General features: G+C 37.1%; 1 protein-coding gene across 1 annotated transcript in view; it reads right to left on the reverse strand.

Annotated features, from left to right (window-relative positions):
• HERPUD2 (HERPUD family member 2) overlaps positions 1–15750 on the reverse strand; it is a 48127-nt gene that overhangs the window by 16371 nt on the left and 16006 nt on the right. The window contains exons 3-5 of the mRNA XM_082472026.1: positions 7787–7864; positions 5277–5390; positions 2635–2789 (exon numbers count right to left, since the gene is read on the reverse strand). Of these exons, the coding sequence (XP_082328152.1) occupies positions 2635–2789; positions 5277–5390; positions 7787–7864 (347 nt within the window). The remainder of the gene's footprint in view (positions 1–2634; positions 2790–5276; positions 5391–7786; positions 7865–15750) is intronic.

Raw genomic sequence — 15750 nt, forward strand, 5'->3', positions numbered from 1 at the left:
TCCAGCACCTAGCACTGGCATTCATTCAAATGTTTCAGTGCATCAGACTCACAGATGACTATAAATCTGTTTGCTGAATGAATGTACAACATTCATTTATAAATATGAATGCATTTATAAATATTTGCTAACACATCAGTAAACACTTTACATACGTGAACTCTTAATCCACACAGAAATCCTGTATGATAAGTACTGTTATCTCCAGATCATGAGCAAACTGAAACAAAGTAGAGAAGAGACTTGCCCAAGCTAGTCAGTGGTTAGGGCCAGGATTCAAACCAAGGCAGGCTGGCTCCTGAATCTGTACATCCACTAAGCTATACTGCCCTCCTGATTTAAAACATTATTCATCTAGTAATAGATTGCCTAAGTGAAGCTCAAATCTTTAAGGATTTTATTGCTTATCATCTTAATATTCATTTTTAGCAAAATAAACACTATTTCAGATTTTTCTAATCTGTTTTATATACTTCTAAGAGCTAAATGCCTTTGTCTCCAAAGTTTGTTGATTTTCTCAACAGCCTAAAGAAATTACTAATCTTTTCCCAAGATAACCATGGTCTTATTCTGAAGATGTGCAACTTTACACACTTTGTTTTGTTTATTACAAAATATATTCACTGTAAGTATGAGAAAGAGTTAAAAATCTTATTGTGCAGAGATAACTATTATTAACATGTCATTACATATTCTTCCAGGTTTATTATATCCATAATTTTCTCACTTTCTATCACTACCACCGTATTTGGTAAAATATTAGTAAAATCACTCTGTATAAATTGAGAGGAACTGAACTGTCTTACTCTGCAAAAAAGACAGGAAAGGAATCATTGTCATAAGACAGAAAGTATTTTAAGCCATTATTCTATAATGTAAACCGTGACAACACTGTTTTTTATAAATAACTAAACTTTGGTTTGTAATAATCATTTTCTGAAAACAAAAATGTTGATAGTTTCATAGGATGCTTCATAAAAGTCTACAATCAGCCTCATCTAAACACTTATTTTTAGAAGAAAAACTCAAGAATATGAGACAAATGAGTCCTTTAAATATTTTGCTATATACTCCGCTTTGTTTTTCTGCATTAAGAATTGAATTAAGTTTAAAGTTCTAAGTAGAAAGTACCTGTATGTTATTACATCCTGTTTGGCATAACAGTCAGTGGCTACTCCTTGGTTATATCACTTACTACCATTCTGAGGGGTCCTAGCCATTTCCTTATTTCCAGCCTCACCATCACGGATCCGGAGCGCTGTCACACACTGCAGTCCCACAGCATGATACGCAACACAAAACAACTACCACTACCTATTATTCATGTTTCCTTCACTTCAAAAGTACTCTGGTTTTAGACATAACCCAGGTCTAAACTGTATTCTCCAAGATCCTCCTTTCTGAGCTGTCTGAAAGATGTGCTGTGGCTGTCGACTGCATTCCCCCCTGGAACTGCCTAACCCAAGAGGCCTGCTGTAATTGCTAAATATAAGGTAGCCATAGCAAGCTTCTTGAGTAAACTCCTCTAAGAAAGACTCTGGATAACATGCAATGGTTAGCATATCTTCATAATACATCACAGTTTTATTCTACCTCAGTTGTTACCAAGCCTGGCTGATCATAAACACCAGTGGAAGTTTTTAAAAACATATTACTGGGCCCTGTACTCTTCCAAGAACACCCTCACTCACCCATCTGCTCCCCAGAAGACTAATTTGCATAGACCTATAGTGAGACTGAGTAAAAACAAAAATTTTAGTTACCTAGATCCTTGTTATTCAAAGTATGTTCTAAGCATCAGAAGCATCAGCATCACAGGGGAGCTTGCTGGAAATACAGAATCTCAGGCCCCATAAGACCTACTGAATCAGAACCGGCATCTTAATAAGATCTCCAGGTGATTAGCACAAACATTAAAGACTGAAAAGTACTGCCCTAGACAATTCTAATGTACAACCAGCTTTCAAAAGCACTGCTCCTGGGCTTCCCTGGGGGCGCAGTGGTTAAGAATCTGCCTGCCAATGCAGGGGACACGGGTTCGAGCCCGAGTCCGGGAAGATCCCACATGCCGCGGAACAACTAAGCCCGTGTGCCACAACTACTAAGCCTGCGCTCTAGAGCCCGCAGGCCACAACTACTGAGCCCGCATGCCTAGAGCCCATGCTCCGCAACAAGAGAAGCCACCGCAATGAGAAGCCCGTGCACTGCAACGAAGAGTAGCCCCCGCTCGCCTAAACTAGAGAAAAGCCCACGTGCAGCAACAAAGACCCAGCACAGCCAAAAATAAAATAAATAAAATAAATAAATTTAAAAAAACAAAACACCATTCACTTAAAAAAAAAAAAAAAAATCACTGCTCCTGGGAATTCCCTGGCGGTCCAATGGTTAGGACTCCATGCTCTCACTGCAGAGGACCTGGGGTTCAGTCCCTGATGAGTGAACTAAAATCCCAAAAACCGTGTGGGACAGCCAAAAAAATTAAAAAAACACTGATCCACCTAACCCTCTAATTCTCAAAACATATAATCAGGTATATGAATAAATTTCAAATGTACTTTGATTACTGAAGGGGACTACCATGAAAGTCTGGAGTCACAGATTATTAAGAGGCCCACAGCTATCAGTTTCACTCACCCTTGCATTACATATGGGAACTGATGACTCTGTGCTGGGTCGGTTTGTGCTTGTGGAAGGGTTCGTTGCCTCAATCCTTCTGAGGACGAACTGGTAGCTAAAGACAAGGTTTCTTGACTGGATGATGGAGTTGATGATCCTGACAGATCTGAACTCTACAAACAAAAATGTAATTATTTTTTCAAGGAGATTTAATTCATTACAATCACAATATTATAGACACATTGCTAAAAATGTACTTATGAAATCCCTCTGCAAAGAGTGAATTTTAGAAATTTACTGATTTGACTCCTGTGCCCAGCTTAATAGGTAGATATTTTAATTCTTACGAGACTGAAGAGTTTAGAATATCAAAATCACTTAATTACACAACATTAGTCCATTTCTCAACTATAAAAGGCTGAGTAGTAATTATATACAAAAATAATAGCATACAAAATTTGTGAAAATTAAATTCATACAAAGCTCTTTTCATGATGCTTAACACATAGGAAGTGTTTAATAAATGGTACTAAAAACTGTGTCACTTAAACAGTTACTATGAACTACTACTGTATAACAGCTACTGTATAACATGCTATTAGTAGTACACTCGTTTAAAATATTGAGGAACATGCTAGAATTTGGTGCTATCTCTGACATTAACAAGGAACATAACCTTAAAATTCACTTAACCCGAGTCTCAGCTTTCCTATAAAAAATGAGATTGAACTAGATTTTCAAGATTTCTTTCAGTTCTAAAATTCTATTAGTTTATAGATACCACCAACAAATAGTTTTTTTACAACATGAACAAGATACCAAACAGGATTTTAAAATTCTCATGCTTCAGTGATGTCAGTAACTCACAGATTCAAATAACCTCAAACAATATAATCTCTTGAAGACCACCTCAATTTGCTGCTGCTTGAAAATAGTTTGTCAAGTGTTTTATGTAAATTTAAAACACAATTACATTTTATATAAATTACCCACTTTAAAAAGCTGGGTACAAAATAATTTCAACATCCTTCCAAGTTCATTAAAATTGCATTTACCTGTACTGCCTTCCTATTTACAGCATGTCTTTTTGCCTCTCTACCTTCCTTAGTCCTGCCATGTGAAAGGTCCCACGGACACTGGTCTTTTGCAAAACTAACAAAAGCTTTAAGATGTTATTCCACACCACACAGACACCAGAAACCTTACTAGGGAGCCTGATTGTTAGGCACATAACCTGGAAGGTGTTCTTTTTTGGCATGATTTCTTGTTAAAGGGACCATCAAAATATGGTGTTCATTAAAAAATTAATAGAAGAAAGGCCTAGCCATTTGGCAGCACAGCCTAATTTCTCTAGAACTAATTATTTCTGGCCTTATTGGATAACTCTTTCATGAACAGATTCTTAAGACATTTTCAAGTCCCATTGAAATTTATCTGCCATAAAAAATTAAGAGGAATTCAACTTAATTCTCCTTTGATACTTTTTAGGTTTTTATAACACACCTTAAAAAAACTGAATATATATACTAATGACATGAAATCATGAACGAGGAACCACCAGAAAAGTGAGAAGGTTCTTCATCAACAAAAACAGGAGCAACACAACTGTGTCCAAAGACTATATACAGGACTCTATTCCAATGCAAGGGTTTTGTCCCTTCTTATGCAAGGTAGGAAACATAGAAAGACCCTTAGGTTTACTGACAAAACATATCTCAATTTAATATAAGCTAAACTCCCATGGCTGGTACTAGAAAATACCATTGAGGCTATGCTAATTAAATACAGCGACTAGAAGATTTAGTTTCTTAAAGAAGCAGTTAACTGGCAGTATCTATATCACCCATGCCATTCATCCCGTCCTTAAAGTTTTGGCTAGATTCTTGACAAGAAGGAAAGTACACTTAGCAGTACAAAAGTTCCCTGCCCAGGAAGTTTTAAGCAAGCTTCCACTCATCCAGTCCTTTTCTTTCACCTCCAAAAGTGTCACATAAAGGTTTTACGGGAAACCAAAAATAATTTAATATAAAAGGATTTGAGACGGTGTCTCTAAAACTTGTAGACAATATCTAAGTTGAAAAGTTCAACTAGTTTTTAAAATTTCCAAAACAGTTTTAAGCAGATGTAAAAATAAGAAGGGAGAAATGAATACTCAAGTCTGAAGGAACTGAGTAGGTTAAGTAATTATTCCTCCCACAGTTGGAATATAGGCTCAAATGCAATCATTTTAAAAAACAAAGTTCTTGACCAAGCAATCTACCAAGAAGATTTAGGAAACTTAAAGTTTAAATAATTTAATCTACCTTGATTAAATATACTATATCAAATACTTTAAATATTTCTGAAATACTGGCCCTAGAGTTTATATTATATAACCAGATCATAATTCCGTCTTTTGAGTATTTCAGTAATTAAACCCCTGAAGATTGGGTCTATTACTGACCTGCCATATAGTAAATTATAACTCATGGGCAACAGGCTTCAGGGGATAACACTGTGTATTGGATCTCTAAAAATGAAGTTTAAATGCTTAACTTGAGCTGTTCAAAACACAGTCTCACAACCCACAAGAGCGAATTGTTCTGTTTTCCACTTAATTTTTAGAGGCAAAAAAGGATAATCAGAAAACTTCAACATTTACTCTGCCCAAAACAACTCACAGAATTGCTGCTGGATGTCAGTGCTTCATGACTTTCTCTACTGGTGCTGGATTTTGGAGAACTGGGAGGAGTCCGAGAAGTACATACTAGATGAACCATATGATACTCATCTTGCTAAAATTAAAGAAGATTACATTTAAAGAGTAGTACTGGAAAATACACAGCTCAAAAATGTCAGTAGCTAAGCAGAAATACTTAATTCAGAACTTAAGTTCCTTCCTACCACAGCCATATTATTAGTAATAAATTGTTGTCATTAGGACCCTTGTGAATTCAATATTTTGTCCATGATTAGAAAATGGTCTCAATACTCAGGAATTGCTATATGAAAAAAATGATTATTTTGTATTCCAAGGTGTTTTGAAGCAAACACTGCTGTAAAGTTGTGTCAGCACTATCTATTATTTCAATATAAAAACATCTAGCATGTTAATATCAGAACTGTGATAGTCACATTTAAGTTGAGGCCTACAAACTTTAAGTAGTGAAATGTTTTCATCATTTGAGACCTTACAGCGATAAAGAAACTCAAATAACTTCACTATAATCTCATTTGTCTTAGTTTTAGCAATAGTGTTTTATTTTTTTAAGTCAAAAACTGTTTTTATCTATAACACTTATGCACAGACATAAAGTATATATTTGAACTATATTCTGTAAATATTCCAAATGTGTTGCCATAAATCTACAACTAAGACTGAAGGAAAATGTGCTAAAATGATTAGAATTGGCATTTTAGCTTAGCAATTTCATGAGTATATTTATAGTTAGGCATAAAGCAAGTAAATAAGATGGAGAAAGGAAAGAGAATAAAGGGGGACAGAGAAGAACAAAGGATGGCTCAGCAATTTTAAAAAAGAAAGAAAAGGGACTTCCCGGGCGGTCCAGTGGTTAAGACTCCACCTTCCAATGCAGGGGGCGTGCGTTCAATCCCTGGTTAGGGAACTAAGATCCCACATGCAGCGTGGTGGAGCCAAAATTAAAAAAAAAAAAAAAAAAAAAAAAAAAGCATGTGGGATCTTAGTTCCCAGACCCGGGATCGAACCTGTGCCCCCTGCAGTGGAAGTGCAGAGTCTTAACCACTGGACCACCAGGGAAGTCCTGAGGTATTCTTCTTTTAAGTCTTCTGGTTGGAAATGATTTCTGGCAGCAAAAGCCTTTTTAAATGTACGCATGTGCAGCCTCTAGCTATACTTGGGTAAAATAATAAATATATATTTCAAAGAGCATATAGCAAAAAGGTTTTTAAGGATAAAAACAGGGAAAGAATGAAGAGGTGAAGCACAGAGGATTTGGGGGGTAGTGAAATATTCTGTACAATACTATAATGGTGGATACATGTCATTTTACATTTGTTAAAATCTACAGAATGTACAACACCAAGAGTGAACCCTAATGGAAACTATGGGTTTGGGGTGATAATGAGGTCAATGTAGGCATCAACTGTAACTACTATACCACTCTGACGTGGATGTTGTTAGTGGGGGTAGCTGTGTATGTGCGGAGGCAGGAGGTATATGGGAAATTTCTATACCCTCTGCTAAATTTTGCTGTGAACCTAAAACTACTCTAAAAAACAAAGTCTATTAAGAAAACAAAGGGGGGGGGGTGAGTCTGCTGCAAATTCCACTATTTTTGAGAGGGAGAGAGAGCGAGGGAGACAGAGAGGTTATTAAACCACTTTGGCAACCTGAAACTACATGATTAAAATGAAAACGACAGCAAGAAGTCACACTGGCAAAGCTAAAATGTCAACTATCTAACAGAAGGAACCACACCAGTGTAAGATTTTTTAAAGTTTCCCACAGGTGATCAATAAACATACAGGAGAGGATAGAGAGATTAGGGATATCCAGAAAACACTGAGTTAAGTCAAAGATCTAAAGCAAAGCATTAACAGCTATATATTCAATTCTGCTACACTCACAACCAAAAAGAATCTCAAACATAGAAAAGTTCTAAAAGTATAAATTCCACCAATAAACATGAGCTAAAAGGCTGCCATTAAAATAACTAGCATTCAATCTGTCAAAAAAACTGTATTCAAATATATTTAACTCTGAGTACCAGCATTCAAAGTTTGCTAACTGATGGACCAATTGGGCTTCCTCCTATTTTCTGTCCTGAAATTAAACTCCTAACCCAAGTTAACTTGTATTAAAACGTAGTTTGGTCAAAAGGGTATTTAAGAGAGGAGACTATTATCAGTGAAAATCCTTCACCACTACTTGAGCACTCTACTCCTGCACAGTTTACTGATAACTCAGTACTGCTTTCTTACACAAGATAACAAATCCCTGAACACAAATATATAATCCTATTTCAGATTTAGCTATCAGATGGATATACAAAACTGTTACCTAAACTAATCAGAATCACCTATTATGCTACCCAAAAGAGTTGATTTTAAGTATCTAAAAACTAAACTGGTTGGATATCAATAAAACTTCCGAACATATCTCCTCTGGCACTCTGAGTATCTGGTATCAAATAGTGGTAGAAAAGCTTACTTTTCTGAGAATGTCTTTCAGCTGCAGGTGATCGGGAAGCAGTCTGCCAGAATACACCAACCTCTGATCCTTTGTCAACTAAGAAATGGGACAAAGAAAAGAATTCAACTTTTTCTAATTATACAAATTGAAGGTTGGGAATAAGATGCCTTACAATGGGTAAAGTAAAACTCCCTTTAGGCACAAATAAGCAGAAAACGGACATAATTTAAGAATTTTGTTTTTCCAAATTCCACTTAAGACATTAAAAGTTCAGCAAATGGTAGCATATATACTGTAGATATAATAAAATACAGATAATTACCAAATTATTTTTAAAATGAGGAAAAAAAGGTAAATTGGAAGTTTGTCTTTTCAGCCATAATGCAATCCATGTGTGACTGTCATTAAAAACCTTCAAGGGGGGCTTCCCTGGTGGCGCAGTGGTTGAGAGTCTGCCTGCCAATGCAGGGGACACGGGTTCGAGCCCTGGTCTGGGAAGATCCCACATGCCGCGGAGCAACTGCGCCCGTGAGCCACAATTACTGAGCCTGCGCGTCTGGAGCCTGTGCTCCGCAACAAGAGAGGCCGCGATAGTGAGAAGCCCGCGCACCGCGATGAAGAGTGGCCCCCGCTTGCCACAACTAGAGAAAGCCCTCGCGCAGAAACGAAGACCCAACACAGCCATAAATAAATAAAAATTAAAAAAAATTAAAAAAAGAAGACTCCTCCATCCCGCCCCCGCTCCTCGAGGTCACGCTCGGTACCGCCTTAGGCCCCGCCCCTTTAAAAAAAAATGGGCACAAGAAATACTCAAATCAAAAAAAACAAAAACAAAAACAAACCTTCAAGATTATAAATGAGAAGGTGGCTGACTTTCTATTAACAGTCAACAATGGGATAAAATTCCAAGGTCACCAGTGTTATTTTGCATTGTCAGTATTTTTAATCAAAAGTAAACATAAGATTTATTTTATTCTTTACTAACATCATGCAGGACAATTTATTGGTTTTAATTCCAAAGCCATTTGGATTTAGTTACAGCTTTAGGTAACTATTCTTGTTTTTATTATTCCTGCCATTCTCATGAATACCTTCATACATTTTTCAAAAACACAAGACTAAAGAAAAATCAACTCAAGTGCATGGAGATTCAAGTGCCATCTCCATATGCAACCCAAAATAGGAGATATGTTCTGGTTATCTCTGCCTTATTTTGTACTTAAAATAAATCTGCTAAGTGCTCACACTACAAGCATTAAGTATTTAAAATAAAAGCATTTATGTAGAGTCCCCATAAGACCTCCTATTTCATAACTGAGAAACAGGCAAATGTTCCTTGAATTCTATTAAAACAGTTAAATATCAGCTATATCAACAATGACTAAACATGCCAAATCCAAGCAATAACTATAACAATCTTCAAACAGACTACATATGCAACATGGCTACTAAAAAAGTCTTACATTAAAAACTAACCATAGTAGAAAGAGTCATACTGAGTAATATCTGTGATTCAGGGGTCCTTAGGTACCAAAGATCAAGGGAAGGTATAGTTGTCCTTCCAAGATACTTAGCTTTTAGGCATAATTTAGCTTCCCCTGGAAGTATTTTTGAGTGTACCATTCCTAAAATGCACATATACAAATTCTTATATTAACAACCAAATACAACAAAGGATTTTTTTTTAATTTATTTATTTATTTTGGGCTGCGTTGGGTTCTCATTGTTGCAGCAAGTGGGGGCTACTCTTTGTTGCGGTGCGTGGGCTTCTCATTGCGGTGGCTTCTGTTGTTGCGGAGCATGGGCTCTAGGCGTGTGGGCTTCAGTAGTTGCAGCGCGTGGACTCAGTAGTGGTGCGCGGGCTCTAGAGCGCAGGCTCAGTAGTTGTGGTGCGTGGGCTTAGTTGCTCCGCGGCATGTGGGATCTTCCTGGACCAAGGCTCGAATCCGTGTCCCCTGCATTGGCAGGCGGATTCTTAACCACTGCACCACCAGGGAAGTCCCAAGGATTTTTTAAAAAATACATATCACAAGTCTTGAAACTTCAATTGATACATATAAATATTGAGTGGAGCACAAATAGTAAATTATATAACATAAGTTAAATGCTAAGTAGATAATGACTGATTTAATCCCTGGACAAATGAATTATGTAATGCTTTATAAGTTTCCACAATATACTTGTTACTTCAGCTGCAACCTAAAGAAGTTTCTTTGATAAATACTACAGCCATCATAAACTATCATTCTTTCACCAGTCCAAACATTTAATAGATACTTCTATGTCATATCATTCTGTATAAAAAATATCAGTTCTTTCCTTACTTTACTATGAAACTTCTCAAACATACACAAAGTGGAGAGAATAAAATGAACCCCCTTACCATCTTCAAGAATTCCCAAATATCCAGCTCCAACAATTATCAACATTCTGCTATTGCTGTTTCATTTACCCACCTACCCCCATTTTGTTTTTGGCAAGGAAGAGAGTTTTAAAGCCAATACCACATATTTCTTTTTGCCTGTAAAAAACAGAATGTATCTGTAACAGTTTTTTTTCCAACTACCCACAATATTACATTCAACAAAATAAATATTAATTCCTTATAATGTGATATCCAGCACAGCTCAGTTTTTCCCACTTGCTCAAAAATGTCCTTTTAGGAATGGTTTGTCTAAATCAGAATACAAACAAGGTTCACACATGGGATGGGGCTGTTACATCTCTTTTAATCTTTTAACAGCTTCCACTTCTTTAAAATTTCTCCCTAGCTATTTGTTGAAGAAAACATGTTGCAATCTGGATTTGGGTGACTATGTCCTCCTGGTATTGTACAGCATGTCCTGTAGTCTCTGTATAATGCAGTTAGATCTAGAGGGTTGATTAAATTCAGGTTCTTTTTTGTTTGACAAGAGAACTTCCTGTTGCATCACATCATTATTAGCACACTGGATTGAGTGACTTACTTTTAGTCATGTTAAGTTTGATCAGTGGGTTCAAATGTTGTCAGCCGAATTCATCCCTCATAAAGTCTGCCATCAAACATTCACCTTATTAACAACCTAGATCCAACTGCCTAGATCCATTACTTCATTAGGGGTAGAAAATATTTTCTAATTCTCTAATTCTTTCTGTATTAGCTGTGCTTCTTCTAAAAGAACTTTACCTCATCGACCATTTGCGTACCTAGATTACACAAGAAAGACAGCAAAAATGCTCAATTTATTCCCTTTATCAGTTTCCAGAATGAGTGCCCAAGCAACCTCCAGAAGTGACCAAAAAGTTTTGGTTTAAGTATCATTATGAGCTTGTGGAATTTTATGTTTTTCAATATACTGCCACCTGGTTGTTTTTTTGTTAATCCTCAAATTGCATCATCTTTGGCCAGTAGGAGTCCCTTCAGGTTGGATCCTATGTCACTTTGACATGACCTCTGTAGTCTCTAAGAGCTTCCTTGCTTTCAGGCACACCAGGTTCATCTTCCACATTTCTTTCCCCAGGCCTGGAATCAGCCACTGTTCCAGGGACCTTGATTCCTTTTAATGGGAAATGGCATCTAGAGACAAAATCTGGGGTCTAAGAGTGCTTATTGTTACTTGCTATTATTTCTAAGATTCTTCACTGAGGAGAGCTAGAAAATATGTATTTTTGAGAAAGAGAAACTTAAACCCTGAATATATATTCATATTTCCAATTTTAATTAAACAGTATATGGTTTTTTATTTGTATCTCTATCACCCTGAAAATCTTTCTTGCTAACGATATTAACAAACGTATGCCATTAGCAAAAGTACTTATATGCTTTATCGTACTATGTATAATCTCAAATAATAACAATATTGGATGAGGTTTAAGATTTCTTGTCACTTTTTTCCGTCCTTAGATATATCCCATTAGGGATATGCAGTCAAAATACTGTTTCGAAATTACTTGTAATAATTCTTCTTACAGTTTTGTCACCATCCTGACATTGTTAAATTGTTTTGTTACCATTTAGGAATTTTTTTCTATTTAATTTTTTTTAAATTATATATAACACACATGGAAACAAAGTAAAAATTATAGAACAAGGTACAAAGAGGTTTAGCTTCTGTCCCTACCCTCTTTCTCTGTAATTCTGAATTACCCTTCCATCATTTTTTAACAACATAACAAACCTGAATACAAATACACTTGTATTTCCCTTCTTTTCTCACATAAAAGATAGCACACGATACTCCTTTGTACCTTGTTTTCTCACTTACTGTTCCCTGGAGATTACTCCTTAGCAGTATAAAGATGTCTTCCCCATTCTTTTTAACAGATGCATAATGCTCCATTACACAGAAATACTAAAGTTTACAATATGGATACTTGAGTGTTTACAGGCTTTTGTTATTAATTGTAGTATCCTTCTTTCATACTATTCTATTTATTTCTCTATTCCCCCACCATATCTTGGAACATGGAGCTCCCTGGTGATCGTCATAAAAGCAATCTTGGTGGAAAAGTAGGGTAAAAACTTAACTGGAACGGATTCAAGAGAACAGGAGAGGAGTACAGATACAGTGAATATTCGTAATTTATAAGGAGTTGTGCACTAAAGACAGGAAAGAAATAAAACAACAGCTAGAAGGGAAGTGGAATCAAAGAGGGTCTTGTTTGTTTTACTGTTTCGTGTTTTTGTTTTTTTAGGAAGAGAGAAATAACATGTTTGTATGCCAACAGGAATAATCCAGTGGAAAGGAAAAACTGAGGATGCAGGAGAGAAAAATAGAGAATTTCAAGAGCAATGTCCTTGAGTAGCTAATAAGGGGTAGAATCTCGTGTGAAGGAGTTGGACTTAGAGAAGAATATGGCAGATAGGTGAAGAAATGTTGAGAAACTTGTACATGATCCCACTACCACCAGTCTGTGCCTCAGTTTTCTCAACTGAAAAATGAGGGCAATAATAGTACCTATTTCACAGGGTTGAATTTTCACAACAATGAAAATGCACACAAACCTCTAAGAACAGGGCAGAACACCTAGTAAACATTCAATGAACATGTGATACTAATCTCTAATACCTGCTTCTCTTACATCATGCTGTTTCCTGAGGATCTAATGAGAGATTATGTGAAAGTATTGATAAGTTGTATGACTAATAGCAGACTATCTTCATTATGTATAAGAACATGATTAGGACACTGCTAAATAGGTTTGGTTAAAGTTGCAATAACTATCAGTTTTAATGACTAAAAAAGCAAGCCCTAATCCATGTTTGAAGAGCTTTCAAGAGCTTTCAAGAATTTTGTTATTGTTACAAATAACAAAAGGAAAGCTTTTAATTAATTAGCTTCTCTACACAGAGAGAAAAGTAATTTGACATTGGTAAAAAGAAGTCCATGTCCAAAACATAAGTTACTTACCTTCAGATTTTTAGTGAAAGGATGTATTGGGTGCTAAGATGAAAGAAGTTATTTACCAACTACTGCTTCAAAATGTAAGAAATCTATATATATTACCTGCTTTCTACATAGGTAACCTCCATTTTACTATTAAACTGTAATGGTAATGGAATTAATCATGTACTTTATCACAAGTATCACTTTTAAACAACATGGGGCATAAAAATATGCTACAACACTCATTATTTTGGACTATTGGCAAATACATATATATATAAATTAAGTACAACGGCAACCAACTTAGACAGTTTACTCTCGTAATTATTTAGTAGATAAGTTTAAAACAATTTTTTTTTCACAGAAACAATACAGATCACCATCAGCCAGCAACCTCACAGATTTCAGAAGCCCATGCTTGAAAAACTTAACCATACAAATTAAACATATTTAGTATGATCACTTACTTTAAAATGCAGGTACTAAATCTCATGAGAGTTAGCTACAAAGTAATCATCCTGTTATCTATAATGATAATTTTTACATCAAGATAAAAACCCAAAATTAAAGATTTCGGAGATTGGTTCAAGATGGCAGAGTAGAAGGATGTGCGCTCACTCCCTCTTATGAGAGCACCAGAATCACAACTAACTGCTGAACAATCATCGACAGGAAGACACTGGAACTCACCAAAAAAGATACCCCACATCCAAAGACAAAGGAGAAGCCGCAATGAGACGGTAGGAGGGGCGCAATCACAATAAAATCAAACCCCATAACTGCTGGGTGGGTGACTCACAAACTGGAGAACACTTAAACCACAGAAGTCCACCCACTTGAGTGAAGGTTCTGAGCCCCATGTCAGGCTTCCGAACCTGGGGGTCTGGCAACGGGGGTAGGAATTCCTAGAGAATCAGACTTTGAAGGCTAGTGGGATTTGATTGCAGGACTTCGACAGGACTGGGGGAAACAGAGACTCCACTCTTGGAGGGCACACACAAAATAGTGTGCACATCGGGACCCAGGGGAAGGAGCAGTGACCCCAGAGGAGACAAAACCAGACCTACCTGCTAGTGTTGGAGGGTCTCCTGCAGAGGTGGGGGTGGCTGTGGCTCGCCATGAAGACAAGGACGTGGGCAGCAGAAGTTCTGGGAAGTACTCCTTGGCGTGAGCCCTCCCAGAGTCCGCCATTAGCCCACCAAAGAGCCAGGTAGGCTCCAGGGCTCGGTCGCCTCAGGCCAAACAACCAACAGGGAGGGAACCCAGCCCCACCCATCAGCAGACAAGCAGATTAAAGTTTTACTGAGCTCTGCACACCAGAGCAACAGTCAGCTCTACCCACCACCAGTCCCTCCCATCAAGCCTCTTAGATAGACTCATCCACCAGAGGGCAGAGAACAGAAGCAAGAAGAATTACAATCCTGCAGCATGTGGAAGCAAAACCACATTCACAGAAAGACAGACTAGATGAAAAGGCACAGGACTTTCTACCAGATGAAGGAACAAGACAAAACCCCAGAAAAACAACTAAATGAAGTGGAGATAGGCAACCTGCCAGAAAAAGAATTCAGAATAATGATAGTGAAGATGATCCAGGACCTTGGAAAAAGAATGGAGGCAAAGATCGAGAAGATGCAAGAAATGTTTAACAAAGGCCTAGAAGAATTAAAGAACACACAAACAGATGAACAATACAATAGCTGAAATGAAAAATACACTCGAAGGAATCAATAGCAGAATAACTGAGGCAGAAGAACGGATAAGTGACCTGGAAGATAGAATGGTGGAATTCACTGCTGCGGAACAGAAGAAAAAAGAATGAAAAGAAATGAAGACAGCCTAAGAGACCTCTGGGACTACATTAAACGCAACAACATTCACATTATAGGGGTCCCAGAAGGAGAAGAGAAACAGAAAGGACGTGAGAAAATATTTGAAGAGATTATAGTCGAAAACTTCCCTAACATGGGAAAGGAAATAGCCACCCAAGTTCAGGAAGCACAGAGAGTCCCAGGCAGGATAAACCCAAGGAGAAACATGCTGAGACACACAGTAATCAAATTGACAAAAATTAAAGACAAAGAAAAATTACTGAAAGCAACAAGGGAAAAATGACAAATAACATACAAGGGAACTCCCATAAGGTTAACAGCTGATTTCTCAGCAGAAACTCTACAAACCAGAAGGGAGTGGCACAATATATTTAAAGTGATGAAAGGGAAGAACCTACAACCAAGATTACTCTACAAGCAAGGATCTCATTCAGTCAACAGAGAAATCAACAGCTTTACTGACAAGCAAAAGCTAAGAGAATTCAGCACCACCAAACCAGCTCTACAACAAAAGCTAAAGGAACTTCTCTAAGTGGGAAACACAAGAGAAGAAAAGGACCTACAAAAACAAACCCATAACAATTAAGAAAATGGTAACAGGAACATACATATCGAAAATTACCTTAAATGTAGGTGGATTAAATGCTCCAACCAAAAGACACAGGCTCGCTGAATGGATACAAATACAAGACCCATATATATGCTGTCTACCAGAGACCCACTTCAGACCTAGGGACACATACAGACTGAAAGTGAGGGGATGGAAAAAGATATTCCATGCACA

Source organism: Balaenoptera physalus (assembly GCF_965194825.1).
Source record: "Balaenoptera physalus genome assembly, chromosome: 8".
In the NCBI taxonomy this organism is placed as follows: Eukaryota; Metazoa; Chordata; class Mammalia; order Artiodactyla; family Balaenopteridae; genus Balaenoptera; species Balaenoptera physalus.